The sequence below is a fragment of the Gavia stellata genome, chromosome 3, assembly GCF_030936135.1.
Source record: "Gavia stellata isolate bGavSte3 chromosome 3, bGavSte3.hap2, whole genome shotgun sequence".
Lineage (NCBI taxonomy): Eukaryota > Metazoa > Chordata > Aves > Gaviiformes > Gaviidae > Gavia > Gavia stellata.
This window is the reverse complement of record NC_082596.1, coordinates 85,469,144-85,487,553: the sequence shown is the minus strand read 5'-3', so window position 1 is coordinate 85,487,553 and position 18,410 is coordinate 85,469,144. Positions and strand designations below refer to the sequence as shown.

At 37.3% G+C, this 18,410-nt stretch overlaps 1 protein-coding gene across 2 annotated transcripts in view; it reads left to right on the top strand.

Moving 5' to 3' along the window:
* Window positions 1–18,410, top strand: part of CDH12 (cadherin 12) — a 155,193-nt gene that overhangs the window by 86,081 nt on the left and 50,702 nt on the right. For both annotated transcript variants that reach the window (XM_059815688.1, XM_009821563.2), the window contains one exon: window positions 121–288. In XM_059815688.1, the coding sequence (XP_059671671.1) occupies window positions 121–288 (168 nt within the window). The remainder of the gene's footprint in view (window positions 1–120; window positions 289–18,410) is intronic.

The following is an 18,410-nucleotide window of genomic DNA, read 5'->3' as shown; positions in this document are numbered from 1 at the left end:
CTCTTAACCTTTTAGGAAGTGTTCCATTCCTGGTCCAAGAGATCCAGTGTTAAAATGTAATAGTAGACAATCGCAGCCCTTTGTTTACTTGTTCTTTCTCTTTCCCATTTCTTCTCGTAGGTATAATAAGAACAGCTTTGCCAAATATGGACAGAGAAGTGAAAGAACAATATCAAGTTCTAATCCAAGCCAAGGACATGGGAGGACAGCTGGGAGGACTAGCTGGCACTACCACCGTAAACATTACTCTCACGGATGTCAATGACAACCCACCCAGATTTCCTAAGAGTATGTTGTATTCCAAATGCACTAATTTTCAAATAAGCGTGACTGAAAGTATTAATGTGAAAAATCCTTTAGATAAGGAATTGAGATCCAGGAAATAGAACAGTATATGATGAAAAAATTTAGAATATATTGTTTTTTTAAATAATATAAAGCTCAATTTGAAACTATGAGTTCTGAATGTTTAAGAGGAAATATATCATCATTCTACAGGACCAGCCTGAGTCTGAGAATTCATTTCATTTACACTTTAAAAATTATTTGGGAAGTACTATTTTGTCAAGGGAAACTGGATGATCCCCTTCAAATGCCAAAAGGTTGTAACCTGAGATTTCCAGGCACCAAAGACAGAACTGGCTCACGCTAAGCATTGTTGTTATGATAATCAGGAACAGATTTTTCACTTGGCCCAGAAGATTATATCTGTCCTTGAAAACACTTACAATCTCAAAATAGTAATCATCCACTGACAATTTATAATGTTTCATATCAATTAGTTCAAATGAGGCTTTTCAGAAGTATGCTAATTTAAAGAGTTTCATAGTCTGTGTATGATTAGCAGGATTGTCACTTATTGCTCTCAAATTTACTGAAGTTTCGTGTATTCTATTCCGTACCTTTGAAATGCAGACACTAATCAAGCATAAGCCTTGATAACTATGTCAAAACAATTAGCTGCTAAAAGTTGTTAGTAAGACAAGTTCATATTAGAACAGTCATCTGATTTTGCAGTAAGATCATGGCAGCTTTTTATTTTGTATCTCTTCTCTTGCACATGAACTGTAATCGCACTTTATGTATTATAACTGCTCCTTAGGTACCAAACTACACCTGAAACTTCACAGTTTTCTTTCACATAAAAATTCTTCTTCTTCTTTTCCTCAGTATGAAAACATATTGCATATCTGCAAGCATGTAAGATTGACCATGTTAAGACAAAGATCCATCTGGCCCTGCCTTCTGTCTCTTATGCTGATATCTAGAGGGTATACATAAGAACAGGCCAAACAATACTCCAGAACATTTCCTCAGTTTCTAACGATTTTTAGCCCAGATGGTGTCTTTATATTTAACATCCCTCAATGGATTTTTCTTACAGCAAGTTGCCCTGTTGCTTTGAAACTTATGTAAAATTTCTAAGTCCACAGCATCCTATGTTAGTGAGGTGCACAGCTTAATCATAACTCGCACAGCAAAGAGCTTCTCCTCATTTGTTTTGAATCCATCCCTACATATCTACCTGCGTGTTGACCTCTTTAAAGAATTCAGAAAGCATTGCAAAATATTTAGAAAAGCTGTGTTGAGTTATTTTCAGTATGGGATATTCTCCATGAGTCCATTAATCCTGCTCCTACTGTTTTGCCCTGTGAGTGTCAGTCATATCCATTCGTAGCTCCCCCCAAATCCCTGGAAATCTCTGGGGAAAAAAATCAGTGTTAGATTAGCACCTCCAAGCCTTCATGTCCCACAGTGGTTTGAAGCAAAATATTAAACATTATAATAGTTCACTCATTTCATCCTTCAGGCTCTTGGGCATGTAACAACTAATTCCAATGGTTTGTTACTGTTGTGTTTGTTCCACAACTTCTGCTATAGCTAATTTAGCCTTCTCATGAGTCCCCCATAAAGAAGGGTTCCAGGATGGAAAAATTCCCCAGCTATTCTACACTGAACACAAAGAAAAAAAATGTATTAAGTTTTATAGTTGTGATCTTATCTTCTCTAAGCACTTCTATATCTCAATTTTGGGTTGGCTTTACACAGTTCCTCTCAGGCTTTTGCCTCCAGATGTCTTTAAAAGACAATTATTATTAGCTTGTTTGCCAGAGATTTATTCAAACTCGGTTTTTGTCTTCTTTAATGTGGTTTTATACATAAAGCAGATTTTATTGTTCTTTCTATTGTCCTCCCTGAGACAGAACTTATTTTTTTTGAAAGATGTGTTCTTGTTTTTATTAGCTATGTTGTTTACCCTTACTGACTTGCTTTTTAATAGGTGCTGTGCATTTGCTGTGGGTCTTCAAAACGGTGTCCCTAGATAGCATCAAGACCACCCACAGTGATTTAACTGTCTCAGCTATCCCATTCAGATTTTTTATAGCAATATCCCTCAGTTTTATTTATTTCCACTTTTTTTTTTTTTTTTTAACTGAGTAATTTTCTAATTTTGGCTTTTATTGCTCCTGCACAGATATTGCATTTAAACTCATTATGGTTGCTGTAAAATTTAGAAGAACTAAAGAACTTTTCTTGACTAGCTAGTGTTAATACTGCTCTCTTCTTTAAGTCTTATTTGACTTAGAGATTCCTTTAACAACCATTGTTATTCCTCCACTGATAAGGTCTTCTTTGCCTTTCCAGTGTATTTTGCTTCTTGGTACTGCGTTGCCTGACTGATTTTCTTCTTTCTCACAGATTTCGAACATGCCTGTTACTCTGATATTCTTGTTTAGCATTAGGCACTAAAGCTACCCATACTAGTTCCCATTTTAACCCTTGGCTTTATTTTGTGGCTTGCTTTCTCCTCTCTACTGGACCCTAGTTTGATTCTGTGTGATCTACCGTTTCTGCATTTCCTACCGGACTATCATCACCTTTTGTAGCATTCCTCAGTGAAGAATGCAGAATTCTGGTGACTGCACCCTTCTTCTGAACTGTGTACTTTTGCATTTTTTTGGATTGTGTGCTTTCCAACACCTGCAAATTTTCCTCAACTTTTCAGGTAGAATCACAATGGCCATAGGAAAGTTTTTAAACTTTCTGAAGCCTGTTTTTCCTATGGCTAAGTTGAATTTTGCATCTTCTCTATGGGCACCCATTCCTTAGCAAGTGCCCCTACTTTCCAATAATGTGAATCCTTTCTTCTTACACCTTTTTCTCAGCCAGGCATTTAAAGCTTTGCCTTTCCATCTTTCTCTCCCTGATTGTACATAGTGGGACAACTTCAGACTATGCTACTATGAATGACCTTAACTTCAGCTTTCGCTTGCCAGCCTATATTTCACCCTTAAGACTTCTGTCCAGTTGTACTTTGTCAGAGCTCACATGGACTACAGCCACTGACGCCTCTTGGTGTTTCCTGACATCCTGTCAAAACACTCGTGAGATGCTCCAAATCTGGTCCACAAGCAAATCATCCCAGAGGGTCTCTTTGAACCAACATTCCCACTGTCCTCGTCCTCAATGCTTGTTAAACCTCCCACCGTTGCAGTCTGCTCCTTCCTTTCAGCTGGAACCCCTGTTGCTGGAAGGGTACCATGGATGCAAGAGGAAATAATGTTACTGCCTGGGAACTGAAAAACTCAGTGCATTAGCAAGTTCCTTGGGCCCAGTGCTCTTTCCCGTGTCTGATTTTCGGTTGTGTATTTTACTTTCTTTGCTGTTAGGAGCCTTAGCATTGTATGACTTCATCTACTATGATGTTGCAAAAAATACACATCTCGCATCATAATGTCAGACAGTTTTTACGACACAGAGAAATCATCGAATATATCATCCTTTTTGAAGAAGATAGCCTTGAGATCTCATTTAATGCATGCACTGTAGTTATGACGTCTTTGCCCAATTGTTGCTATGAAGAAGCAAAAAAAATCACAAGTGACCAACCTTGTCCTGTGCGTTGCATGCTAATAGGGTTGAAAACCTTTTCTTTCTATTCTATCAAATGTCACAGAAGCTGAATTACAGCAGTGACTCTCAGCAAAACAGAAGAGAATAATATTGGACGTTTGTGTTGATATTGAAAATAATAAACTTTTAGCATGGCTTACAAGCTAAAATGTCAGTATGGGGACTCCAGTGTATTGGAACAAGTTTGATCATGCAGACAGTTACCTGAAACATACTTTTCTTTTGGGATGTGTTACAGGCAACATATTTATATTCTTGTAAACTAAGGACTTCAGCTTAATAAAAATAGTAAAAGCAAAAATCCTGATCAATGGGGATTTACTTAGCCAGTCCCATTTGGTTAAGTGTTATGTGAGATGATGTCTAATGTGCCTGAAATTCACAGAGACGCAAGGCTAATTACAGCTAAAAAAAAATAATTGAGAGAAAATGTTGGGTTTAAATATTTTTTTCTAATATTGTAACTGTATTTGTCTGTTTTGCACTTTGAAAACACTGCAATGATTCAGAGTAACTACCTGCTAGGAAATGAAGTTTGTCATTTGCTTGACTACCATAGCTAAAAGGATACTTGTGCAGAATTTTAGTTTATGTGAAAAATAAGCCTTTAAAATCAGGTCTAGGTAGGTGCCAAGTTGAGATCTGGCAAGACCTAAAAATCCCTCACTGTTGATGGGAGTTGAGACCTCAAGTATTACATTACTCATCATTGGTCAACAAAGGCAGGAAGTCCAAGTGTAGACTGAAAAAAGGGACTGAAGGTCCTTTAACACTAACTGCTGCAGGGTAAATGTTTTTGCATCACATAATCAGGACCACAGTTTCCCAAAGGGCTTATACAAAAGCTGCCATACTATAGATACCTTATCAAATAAGAAGATACTAATTATCACAAAATAAAATTTACATTTATTTTCTGAACTCAGTTAAACTGAAAAAAAAAAAAAAGATTTCACAGTAGAAGTGGAAGAACATATATTATTAATACTTGGAAGAAGCTACATTGATAAATAATACATTACAAGCTTGCCAAAAAAAAATGATCACCGAACACCTTCATCTCACTGAGGGTCCTTTAAGGAGTCAGGAAGGTTCGGATGGGATATCAGCATCCAGTGATGAAAAACCACTGACTGTCCTGCTGAACATGGAATTTTTTATTTAGAGCCTGTGCTTTTGAACATATTCAGTGGGGAACTCCCACCTTGCATGTCTCACAGTAATGAGGAGTGTAACAAAGGGAAAACCTCTAAACATTATATATTTCTGTCAGAGTTGTTTGACCTGCAGATATCTATTGGCCCACATTTTAAAAAACTGAGACACTTCAGAAAACTGATATTTTCTTTATGACTAGAAGGAAAAATGGATCTGAATTATTTTATTAGTAGAGATTTATTTCCAAAAGTGTTTTATATATGTCTTGCTGACTCTTCAATAGTACACTGACTTTCTGCATTACTGTGCATGTTTCATTGTTAAAGATAGAACTTTTTCATAAATATTAAAATAAATGTTTCACACCAAAGCTTGATTCTTGCCAAAACCAGAAAAAATAAGGCAAAGACTAAAAGGGAAAGTACTTTTCCTATCACCGCAACAATGTTCAAGCAATTAAATGAAAATTTGGTATAACACAACATTGCCTTTCAACAGAGGAGAGTGGATAAAAGCTGTTTATCTGTAGGCTTGCATCCTGGTCCAGAAGGGAACTGATGGCCTTTCTCTCTCAGCTACTCATGTACATGATAGTTGGTTAAGTAAAAAGACAGTTCAGTACATCCTTCCTAGAAGCTAATGAGCTAACCCTTAATGCATCAAGCATTAGACCAGTCTGAGCTAGCTGCAAGGACAGCTGTGGCTTGTTTCCAACTCTTAAAATAAGCTTCAAGAAAGGATGGATGGGTTATATTTACTTCAACATGTAAATGACAGAAACTGTATAATTAGTTGATATAAATTATACTTTATGGAATCAAACCAATTAAGTGAAGGGGTTGATTCATATTGTATAATGTTATTGTGCTTCAGTTTTCCTGTCTCTTTCTTTTGTTCACTGATGACAGAGTGACTGTGAAAGCAATTTAGAGAAATAAACCCTTATATGCTGAGCAATAAAAGCACATGCAAATCATTTTAGTCAAAGGAATAGTATGTCTTTTTATTTTAATATGACATAAATATACTTTTAGAGGATAAGGCCCTGAGATAGAAAAAATGCAACTGAATTTTAAAATTTATACAGTTTTTATTCTGATATTAGCAAATAAAAGCCCATTCTCAAGTGTCTTATGAAGTCAGCAATAAGTTGAGTTTATTTTTAAGGTGTGTATTTTTAAGGTGACACTCCCTTAATTTACTTTTTTAGTCAAAAGAGCTATTTGGCTAAAGCTATGTTTTATCATATCATTTCCAAGTCACAGGAGAAGTCAATATTGTAGGGGAATGATTGAAAACTTGTTTCTAATAGAAGAAAAATGAATTAAGGTTTGGACCCAATACCTGAATTTTGTCTACTTGTGCATGTCTTGGCCTTAAAAATATAGCTTTCTGATGGTCAGAAACCATTATCTTAGGGCTGTTTGGCAACCACATTTAAAATGTTCAGATGGCTGTAGAGCAACTCCTAGACACCACAAGGGCCATTTTTTTTGCTGTCATTGGTCTTTCCAGAAGCATCCCAGTGAAATCCATCATTAGTTTGCATAAAAGAGCATGGCAAATTTCCAGAAATGCTAACATGCTTGGAAACAGAAATGCAACTATTCATCTTTCTGGTAATGACACCTCAAATACAGCAAGGTTGTAGGATCATTCCTAGGACCTTGCACATCATCTGCCTGTCCATACTGTAGAAATTTGCAGCTAATTGGATTTGGATTTCAAGAGTGGCCAGTAGAATGCATTTCACAGAACGTATTAAAACCTCCACTGGAGACAGCAGAGGAAACAACAATCTTAAAAAGAAAAGTCAACAAAACAGACAATTCAGAAACAGGAAAAAAAAAATAGTCTTTCATTGATGCAATTTCAGGAATTGCCATGCAAGTAAAAAAGACCTTCATAAAAGAGAGCTAGCCTTTTTTTCTCTTAGTTAAATAACCTTTGCATGCTACTTGAAACATCTATTGTCTGGATGATCTATTACATAGATTATTTTCTATTTCACAATTATGATATTAGGAATACAGTTTGCATATTATTACCCTTTATATAGCATCTATTTTCAGTGATTATTGCTCCTTAGCATATTTTAATAGGTTTACTTTCAAGTACTAAAATCTGTAGAAATATTTTGAAAGAAAAGACAACCAAGTGCTGAACTTGGAAGAGCCTGACTATACATACTTATGCATACAGACTCTGTGGATTGAAAACTCTTATCATAGTTATTTATTTATATATTCGGGGAAGCTTAGTACATCACAGAAATTGCACACACACTATTTAGCATAGGTTTTACTATATAAGCAGGTCAATTTTGTTCACTCAGTAAAATAAATGTGGCTGATTCCATTCATGTGGCTTTGAACCAGTCTTGCTCAGATTTTATTGCAAAATTGGGTTCAGATACAGAGTACAAGTAAAAGGTCTTCTGGTTCACATGAGATAGAAAGAAAAATCTTTTAACCCACTGCTTTGGATGAGTGGCCTATGAGAGAAAAGCTCCTCAGATAATGGTAGCTGCTTTTAAAGATTTCAGAAGAATACAACACAGATCCCATCCAGTAGTAAATTAGACATTTACAGCAAAGGACTCTGTGATTAAGAAATTAATCTGTTCACTAACGTAAAAAATTAAAATAATGAAAGCAGAGGTTTTGATTAGAAAAAAGAGGAAGATTTATTCCCTCGCTACTTGGACAGTTTGCTAGAAAACTTACTTGGGATTAAGGTTCAGAGCTCCGATCTGCCTAATTAAGTATTTTAACAAGTCTGCCCAACTTTCTGGGAAGTTGTTCTACCCACTGCAATTTAGAAAGGGAAGTATGCCTTCTCTTGTTACTCCTGTTAAAAGTTGTTGTGCTTTGTATACAGCATTTGTATCTTCATTGGCTCTCAGAATGAAAATAAGTCTCTTAAAGAACTTGCCTGGCAGACAAGATGCCCTAGTGCAGTTCAGCAACTAATTACTTGTTTTATACCAAATGGGACATACTTCCACGGGACAGGTGGACAGATTCATTGCAGACTAGCCTGTAGGCAGTTATTAGGTGGGAGACTGAGTCAGAGCTTGCTTTGAATCAGAAAGGGAGGGGAGGTTGAATCCTGGCCTACTGCAGCTTCATTAATTTTCTAACCACTATGCCATAGGACATAAAGGGAAAAAAGCACCAGCTTGGTTTTGTAAACCAAGCTTAAATCTTTTAATGTCAGAAAATTTTAAGCAAGTCTGATTTCCATTTACCTGTGAGTTTTGGGTAAACTAAAACTGTATTTTTGAGTGGAACATATATTTTAACTTACCATTCCAGGAGTGATGGAAAACACGAATGCAAAGACTCCAGAAATGGGCCCATGCAATTGTAAGCCAATCTTGAAACCAGCAGCCATGCAGAGGCGATTATAATTTTGGATTGTAATACCAGTGAGTCACTTAACTACAGCTTTAACACCAGCAAAACAATAGTTAAATGAGTATGTGAATAAATACTAGCAGACCAGTATTTGCACAGTGGTCTTACAGGAATCAGAGAAGAACTTAGGGTAACTCCTCTTTAATCCATGTTCCTTCCAAGTCTCACACTTCTGTACGATCTGTATCTCAATCTCCCCCTCCTCTGGCCTTCTCTTTCCTCCTCACCCTGTCTATCCTTACATTCAACATGCACTCTTGTCTCCCTTCTCCTAAAAGAGACAGAAATTTATCTTTGATCTCATTTTCATTTATAACTACAGTGTGGCCATCTCCTCCTTCTCCTCCCCAAGTGATTTTTATCTTCCCAATAATAACACTGCTAAAATAATTTATCTTTTGTTGGTTCACTTCCAGCTCTGAGTCTCTCCAGATTTTGCTATACTGAAATCATGAGTCTTCACCATCCCAGATAAGCTCTTTACAGCTCCGTCTTGCTTGGTTTGGCCACTATGCTGTCAGCTCAGTGACCCTTGCCTGCTGTTTCCATTTGACCCGCCTGAGTTAGCTACACATTTGACAGCTAGTCATAAAAAAGCGTCTGTACTTTTTTTTTCCTACACCTCCACTTAATCAGTGTCATTATAGACATTTTTACATAGACTAAAAGAAGGTATACAAAGGCTCATTTTATTTTGCTTTGGAGACTTAAAGAAGGACTTTAGAGTGTCGGGGAAAGTTCCTGGACATTTAAATCACCTGTACTGTTACCCTAGCACAGTCACTTGGCACAGTTTTGACCAACACCAAGTAAAGCTTTCTCAGCTAAATTCAAGGCATTTCAGGAAATCAGTACAGATCAGGAACTATTCTCTGCAGTCACTTTCCATGAAGTGACCTATTTTGGTGTGGGTAAAAGAATTTAATAACATGGAAATAGGCCATTCTATACTGGCTAGTTTTCAGGCTGCAGAGAACAGCTGGTACATGAAATTTCTTTGTACAGCTATAGCTTTTTTGAACCTATGCTTTGCAATCCAGGCCATGCAGCCCACCTTGGGTCATAGCACCTAGCAGTTAGGTAGGCTTTAGTTACTATTGGTGCATGTGCAACATAAAGGAGTTAATGTAAAATTCAACTTCTGTACAGATTTTTCTTTACACTTATGCCAAATTTCTCTTTTCTTACTCTTTTCTGCATCAGAATTCTTCAAGCACTTTCAGTAAGACCTGATTTGCCCCCAAAAGTGGATGTAGACTTAGTAAAAGCTCCCTAGAAACTACTTTTTTTTTTTTTTGGTAGCTGTCACCATTGCATGATCTTGATCATAAAGCACCTTGAGGAGTGAAACATTTGGTTCAGACTGAACAATGACACAAAACCCAATTAAAGCATAATATTTTAAAAAACCCTGAGAAATAAACTGGATGGAGAAATATTCAGTTACCAGAGATTCTCAAAACACTAAATGTTTAGTAAATTTTATGTCGCCTACACTTACATTTTTTTTTAACTTGCTCAAGAATGCGTAACTAGCAAAGGCTATTCTCAGAGGACTGTTTGGAGTACTGATTGAATGAAACAAAAACCTCTTTAAAGCTCTAAACAGAGAGAGACTGAACCCTCAGCTGCAAAGCAGAGCATGAAAACAAATATAGCTATTTCTTGTTACTTTTCCATAACGAATGAAAAATATAGGCAATTTGTCACTAGGTAAACCGTAATGCTCTGATTGTACGGTAAGCAACAGTCCAAGAAATACAGATGAGCACAATAGTGGTTAGAAGCTAAATATGGAATCATAGAATCATTTAGGTTGGAAAAGACCTTTAAGATCATCAAGTCCAACCATAAACCTAACCCTGCTAAGTCCACCACTAAACCATGTCCCTAAGCGCCATCTCTACATGTCTTTTAAATACCTCCAGGGATGGTGACTCAGCCACTTCCCTGGGCAGCCTGTTCCGATGTCCGATAACCCTTGCAGTGAAGAAGTTTATAGTCCCCCCCCTTTTTTCCTGGGCTGCTCTGCGATCTCAGGAATTCCAGCTAGGCCTTGGCCTTTGCACAATGAGTTCAGCGGTTAAGCATCCCTTGACCGTACCAGGAGTTCTTGCATGACTAAGGTGGGGAGTAGCACTGACTGTACCAAGCACTCCTGTTACCCGACTCAAGGTGGGCAACAAGAGCAGGAATAATCATTCATCCCCTGACAGCCTTGGAACATCCCTTACCTGAACCGTAAACCGAGTGGAACAGTACCAGTGTTACTGGAATTGCAGTAACTTATATATTGGTCATAAAATTCTGTTGTTAGTCTGCACTTATCCAATTCATTTTCCCCCTATCATCACGTTTAAGTGGTAACTGATCATTAACAGCAAGATTTATAGGTCAATTATTTTTAAACACTTCATTATCATCATAGTAGATTATTATCATTAATAATTGTATTTTACATCTGCTACTTCCTGTATAGAAAGTGTAAACAAATACAGTTCATAGAAAGTCAACAACCTTTAGCAGGAATCATGCCATTCATTCCATCCTAACGTATTTTCTGTGGGGAGCAGTGAAGAAATTATTCATTCAAAACACAGAGATTATTTAGATTGGATGCGTGAAATTATCCATGGTAACCTTCGGATGGCTTAAAAGCACCATGCATCTCCACCTACTCTCCGATACTGAAGCTAGGGCTACAGATTTAACAGCATGGAGTTGCCTTGCAATGCCTTGAGAATTGGTTGCAAAGTGACTCACAGTCTATAGTGTCACTTGCTGCATCACTATCATTTCTGGCAACATCTGCCTTTTTCCCCGAGGCCTTCCGTCCAAGTAAGAAAGCAACACAGCCTTTCTGCTGTTGACCATGGCGGGCTTGCTTTCTGAAAATTTAGAGGCTACAGTGCAACATGAAGTGAAACAGACCATATGTAATTATCTAATTATAATCACAATAGTTTAGGCTCATCATTTTCAGAAATACCTAACAATGACAGTTGTAGGCAGATTTTCAGGAGTGCTCCACTCCTTGTAAAAGCATTAAATGGGTTGCCCAAAAAGTGCTTGCAACAATCCAAAGGCTCCTAATGACAGCAATAGGAGCTGAAGATACCAAGCAGTTTTGAAACTGTCTTCTCTGAGTCCAAAAACATGTTTAGTTGAATTTTTGTATGAAGAAAATTATAAAAAGAAAATAAGAGAAATATTCTAGAGGAACTCTTTCAAGTTTTCTCTCAAATTCATGACAATTATTTTTTTCTCAGTGGTTTCCACAGCAAATTTGTTGATCTTATAAATGTGATCACCAATGCTCGCAAGAGAAGGCTTTATAATTAAGCACTCACTACCCACAGATTTCATTGCAAAAGGAGCAGTATTTATGTAGAGATCTCACCTTTAAACACTTAAACTGGAAGACATAAACATCAGTTTTGATAAGCTGTAAAGTGTAAGAGACTACAAATGTGAAGCCAATTGCCATTCTATCGTATCATTATTTTTGGTCTGTATTACACACTAAATCACAAGTATTTTAAGGAAACTGCATACAGTAAACCAAAACTTAAAACAAAGAACAGTAAACTATTACCCACTTGTACTTGATGATTTCACATTTTTATCTTTAAAAATAAGAATTTTCTGCTTCAGACTGTGCCAACATGGTGAAGAAAAGTAATATATATTTTAGGGAAAACCATTTACATAAAATGTACCCAATGAGCATGTGAAAAATCAAAGCTTCACAGGGAGTCGGCTGAGTAATACAGACATTGAGCATGTTTTGTTTAGGTGATTTTAGGCATGCAACTTAGGTGTGACTCAGAGAACTAAAGATAGGGACCTAATTTCCTTAGTCGATGGGGAGAAAAATGATTCTTCCAATACTGATGATTTAGAGCACTTGGCTTAGATCCTAAAATAAATGGTTTAACCACATTCTTAAGAGTGAATGAATTGGATTAAAATTGTGTTATTATATTTTGTGCCAGAGTAATAAAGAAAATATGAAAAAGTTCCAGCAAGATATTTAAGAAGCAGAGATGTTAAGCAGAGCATTACAAACTCTGTGTCCCATCCTCAGCAATATACTTTTTAATGTGTTAATGTTTCACATATATCATGCAATTTAAATTTTATAGAGAGTAAGTGTATTGATTTATGTCATGGTTACGGTGTGATCACCAGAATATTACCAATAGACCTACCTGATAAATGCCAATTACATGCTGCCTGAGATTCTGAAAAAGGAAAGACATTTTCTCCTGAAAACTACCCTTTTTCTATCTGTAAGGCATGCTGCACCTTGATAATTTTTTATAACCACTCTATAACTTACATAAAAACATTTGATTCAAGTTTTTAGACTATACCCCCTGAAAAATTATTCTTTTCATTGTATTTTGGTCTTTTTTTACTGACTTTTTTGTTTGGTAATAATTTCTTAATCAATAGACTGGATATTAGCAGAACAGTTCTTTATTGGTCATGATACATAATGAAGCTGATTATCTACAACTGGTTTTCCACATAAGCCCTCAGAGATCCAGAAAGCACGTTGTCTAACACATGAATGCATTGACAAAGTCAGATTTTGCACAGATGACCGTTTAGCCACCACTTTTCTGTATAGCAAGACCAATGGAAGGGGAAGTGACAATGATGCGATCTTTCCTAAACAGTAACAACAGCATGAATAATGCAGTTACTGAGGAACTTGATTTGGTCTCCTCAGGTTGTCAGAGTTCAACTCCGTATCATCTAGGAGAAACCCTTAATTATAAACATGAGGAATTTCTAGAAATGAGCATTTTCTTCCCCTCCTGGTAAAACTGTGACACCATATAAAAGAAAATTTAATATTCTTCAATGAAGATTAAGTATTATTCTTGCCTAGGTATTAGGGCACACACATCTGAGTGTCTGTGGCTCCAAACAACAATTTCTACATTATAGTGTTAAACAGAATATTCTCTATTGTCTTTGCTACACCCAGCACTCTTTGGAGACAGAAGCTGTGGGTCTGAGTATCTTCAGCTGAGAAAATGAACTGGCATTTCCTGTTTCCTGAACCCTTGCTCTAACAAGGGGGATATTATGTTCTGTGGAGCTAGTCTCTGACATGCAATGGGGAGGTTTATTTTTAAAAACTTGCTTTCTGAGAACAGCTTATCAGTGGAAAAAACAGCAAATAGTTAAACGGAAATATTTCGGTATACAAAAATTATACCAGGTATGATGAACTTTTCTTTCCCTTTAGGGAAGGAAGAAAGAGAACAGCCTCAAAAACTCAGTCTGCTAGCTCAGCTGAGGGGCTAATAGAGTCCTGGCTCAGCAGCTGCCAGCTCTGGGGAAGCTCCATCTTGTGGATTACCCTAAAATTGGGCAGGATCCAATTCAGAAGGGGTTTTGCCTCTGCTCATTTTCCCTTGAAGAACTGGGGACCTTTGGACATCCAGGACCTCCGCAGTCCAGGAGATGTAGCTCTTGCTAGGTGTGGACTTTGGGACCCACAGCAGAGAAACAGGAATTTTTAAGAATGATTATACTATATCTAAGGAAGCCATAAACCCTAACGCAGAGCAATATGTTTGAGGATGGAAGAAGCCTTGCCATAGCTGAAGTTTTACCAGCCTATGCCAGGTCATGCGTGACCTGCATCAGAGTACATGGTGACAAAGCCCAGCATCTCTCTTCCCCACTCAGGGTACCAGCCCCCTGCAGGGCACAGAGCGGCACCTAGGAGAGACACAAATATATCTCACTGATGTGCTAAATCACATCTTCCCAGTTTTAGGAGCATGTACATCAGAAGCCACTAATTATTAGGCTGATTAGCTGTAGCTGATGTAACAGGTTTTGTATACTGAGTATCTGCTTGTATTTACAGTATCTTTTCTTTTGCTTATTACTCTATTGTTAAAACACCAGCAAGTAAATATGAACTGTTGTTGGCTTCTTCCTAAACAGGCAGAAATCAGTGCCCTTATAACCTGGCCAGGATAAAAACTGAAATGCCTTGGTAATTAAAGCTAACAAGAATATTATAATATACATAATCTGATTGGGGTTTTTTGTGAGAAAACATTAAAGATTTAGATCAAAGAGAAAGAAATTATTTTATGTCAATGTTGTTGCCTATAAGATTCATGCTATCACAATTAACTGCAATGCAATATTTTGGCAGCTGCCAAAGAGAACTGGAAAAAATATAGACAAAGAAAAAGCGGGAGAGGATGATCTTGAATACACACAGTAAATGTATGGTGACAGATTAGAAAAAAGGTCAAATAGCATTTACAGCTGTTTGGTTGAAGGCCATTATGCATTTAGCTTAAGTCCTTAGATGCTAACATAAGTTATTTCTTAGTGATTGTTTTGCTGATGAGTTGTAATGATCGTTTTCATTTCTTATTCTCATCAGAATTGAAAAACTTTTTGGTAAATGATGGCGTACCCATAAACTGCAGGTGCGGAGAAACAAAACAAAAAAATCCTTTGTAAGTAAAAATCAAACCCCAGAACAGCTTTTGAGCCTTAAAAACTAAAACTAATCTAATCATGTCAAAAGAACTGCAAATGTGTACTGAATTTCAGTCAACATGCCTGATTACCTGTCACTTACTCAGCTCTGATTTCATCCTGCTATGCGCTTTGGAACCATCTTTGTTTTAGAAACTCGGAGACAACATGTAGGAGTTGTTAGCTCACCTCCACCTCAGTTTCCTGAATGCTTTTGGGACTGATTAATAAGCCCTATCAGTCATTTCAGCCTAAAAGCTTCAACAGCATCATCACTCATTTATTTTTAACATCCACATTGATGCTGCTCAACCTGAAACTCTGAGGAAGTTTCACACCTTGAGCCACATACACAGGCTTTAGGAGGGAATGACTGAATGCTAATGTTAAGCTACATAATCACTGGCCTTTCTCTAGTTTTGGATTCTCGGTTGAATTTTATGTGTAATTTAAGTGCGAAGCGTTGTGTAATTTAAGCATGTCAACTGGCACATGACTTTTGGCCTTAAAAATAACATCTAATTTTTTTTCTTAAAATTCCATGTACAACAGAATGAAAAATCTTGACCAGGCAATATGCATTGCTACAAGCTTCCCTAAATGTGAAAATATTCCAACATGCATGTAATATACATGACTGAAATTAGCAAAAGGGTAACTAGTTGCAGAATGCAGCTTTGTAGTGCAGTCTGAGGGAAGTAAGGGCTTGCTCCTTGGTACATCCTATATCATTCATCCTTTACAAAAGCCAGCAGCAAACTTGGAAAATACATTTAAAAGAGATTTATGCAAGTAGAATGAAAGATTTTTGTAGGCAGAGAAGTCACATGAGACATATGAGACAATCTATAAAATTTGACAGAACTGTTTGAGCAGCGTAACCAGCTGCTGCATAAGTTTGTCTGAGCTGTTTGTTCCGTCATTCCTAGACGATGCAGAGAACAAGGTTTTCAGGACCTTTGGGAGTAAAAGGCTATTACTTAGGCCTGTTTCAATATACCCCTATAGCAAATGGAGGTAGTAGTGTATACAGGTAAAATGGACAATAAAAACTGAATAATGCTAAACTGTCACAGCAAGTCCACAGCAAGAAGTAATGTATTCTAGAAACAGAAAAATAAAAATCTGCAAAACTGTCTTTCTGTTACATTTCATGTGCAACATGTATTGATAGTTTCAAATGTCCTCAGTACAAAGACTATTTTCTGGGGGGAAAAATGCTATACTTTATATTCTCTTGAAGTTTTTTCCTGATCTGGCAACAATATACATTATTTGTTTCCATTTACTTTATTCTGAAAGTATGTTGTCACAATAGCACCCTTAACAGCTTCCATATGCTGTAAAGATACTATTATAGGAGGACGATGGCAGTGTAATTACGTACTACATCTTCAGAGATCTGACTCTGACAGAGTTGAAGATTACTTCAGAGTTTCAAATTAATCTGAATGACCCCATCTTTATTGCTGTTGAATTTCTGGAAGTGATGAAATGTCAAGTCATTGAAAATAACTGATAAAAGCCTAAACAATCTGAAATTAGTGCTGTAGTGTTTCTTTGACTTCATCTAAGTCCCATATGCTTTACAGCCAGGTACAGTATTTTATAGAGAAATATTTGTTTTAATGAATCTGAGTGCTCTTCAGTCTGCTGAGAATAGATCGACTAGGCAGAAGGAAAAATCCATTACCATATGATCTTACATTTTATGTTCACCAAAATTATGGCTGTAAAGAACAAACACTGCAGCAATGATTTCTGTCATACTATGTAAGTGTGTGTAAAAGATCTGGGCATCAGGGTTAGAACCATGTTGTGGAAACGTAATATAAGATTCAAGTGTAGGCAGAGCCCTTTTGGATCCCTTTTCTTCCATCTCTTCTAAATGTCTTGCACAGCAGAGACACAGTAATATGTATATTTGTAACTGACATCAGATAACAGGAGGATCTGTGATTGTCTCCCGCATACCATGTTAAAATTTTATTCTTTTCTCAGAGTCATTGAAGTACAACTAAGAAATAGCTGAGGGTCCTCTGTCATGACAGTATTTTGCATCATAGTGCTCCTTTCCAGCTGTTAAAACAAGAAGTAAAAAAAGTAAAGCTTCTTTTAGTACATTCCCTTGGAAAAAGAAGAAGGAAAGGTTCCTTTAGTATGTTCCCTTGGAAAAAATAGTGAAATGATAGTTGCACAATCCTTAGTAGATCAGTCAATGAGTACTACAAAGCCACACATGGTAACGTTCAAATGTGGATGCTGACACAAGCGGACTTTACTTACAGGGATTTTCTCAAACAAATAAAGCAAGTTTTGCCTTCAGATATACTTGCATACTGATGGACAGAGGGACGAAGCAGACAAAACTCATTTTTTTCAGAGGCAATCAAATAGAAAATTATATAGGTACCACAGCCCAAACTACTAGCCCACAAAAGAGTAGGTTTGCCCCTAATCCAGCAGTGTTAACGTCATTTTTTTCCTTACCTGGAAGTATTGTAAAGCTGAAAAAGCTGACACAGCATGCATTGTAAGAAGATAACGACAGGGAGCAGCGTCTGCTGTTTAATTCAGCGGCTGGATGTGAAAGTCATCTGTCCTGCTGCTACATGACATACAACTTCTCAGAGCCTTATTTTGTGAAGTGTGACTAGACCACTACCAGGAGAAAATCTCTGAGACATCCCCCTAATATGCCTTCCACTAGTCACAGATGCCTGTCCTGCTATACTATTGAAAAAGAGGTGTAAATTTCCCCCTACGTATTCACATGTAGACTAATAGAGAAGGCCATTGCCAATGTTTTCCTGTGCTGAAGCGACTGCTCTATGACAGCTGTTGGAGGATGACCCAGGAAAATGAAATGTGCAGCTGACGGGGCAAGCAAATGCCAGCTTTGTTCAGAGCCAGGATGAAGCGAATCAAACATCCCGGGCCTGCTGAAATCAGCTCCAAAAACTGCCGGTGGTTTTGAGAGCAGAGGTTGCTGTGTGAAGAAAGGCAAGCACTACCTGCCCATTGGAAATAGTCACCATGGTGGTGTTCGCTACCGGCTGTGCAGAGTAACAACTGCAGTGAGAGGTGCAGCTGACCAGGAAAGACAAGCGCTTCAGCAGTGGTGTAAAAAACCAGGGCCTGGTGGTATAAACTAAGGCCTCCTGCTGCTGATATCGTTAAAGTCAAGGTGGACGCAAAGTATTTCGACCTTTTCTTTTAGCTATTTTAACTCTTATGTCTAGCATCTTTTCAACATAGCTGTTTCCCTGAATGAAACCATTTTGTCCTCACATATCAGTAGTAATGCTTATTTTAAAAGTGTGCAGTTCTCATGTGGGCTTTTTTTTAACCTTTAATACCATAAATAGTAAAGAAACTGAAAATAGAAGTGTG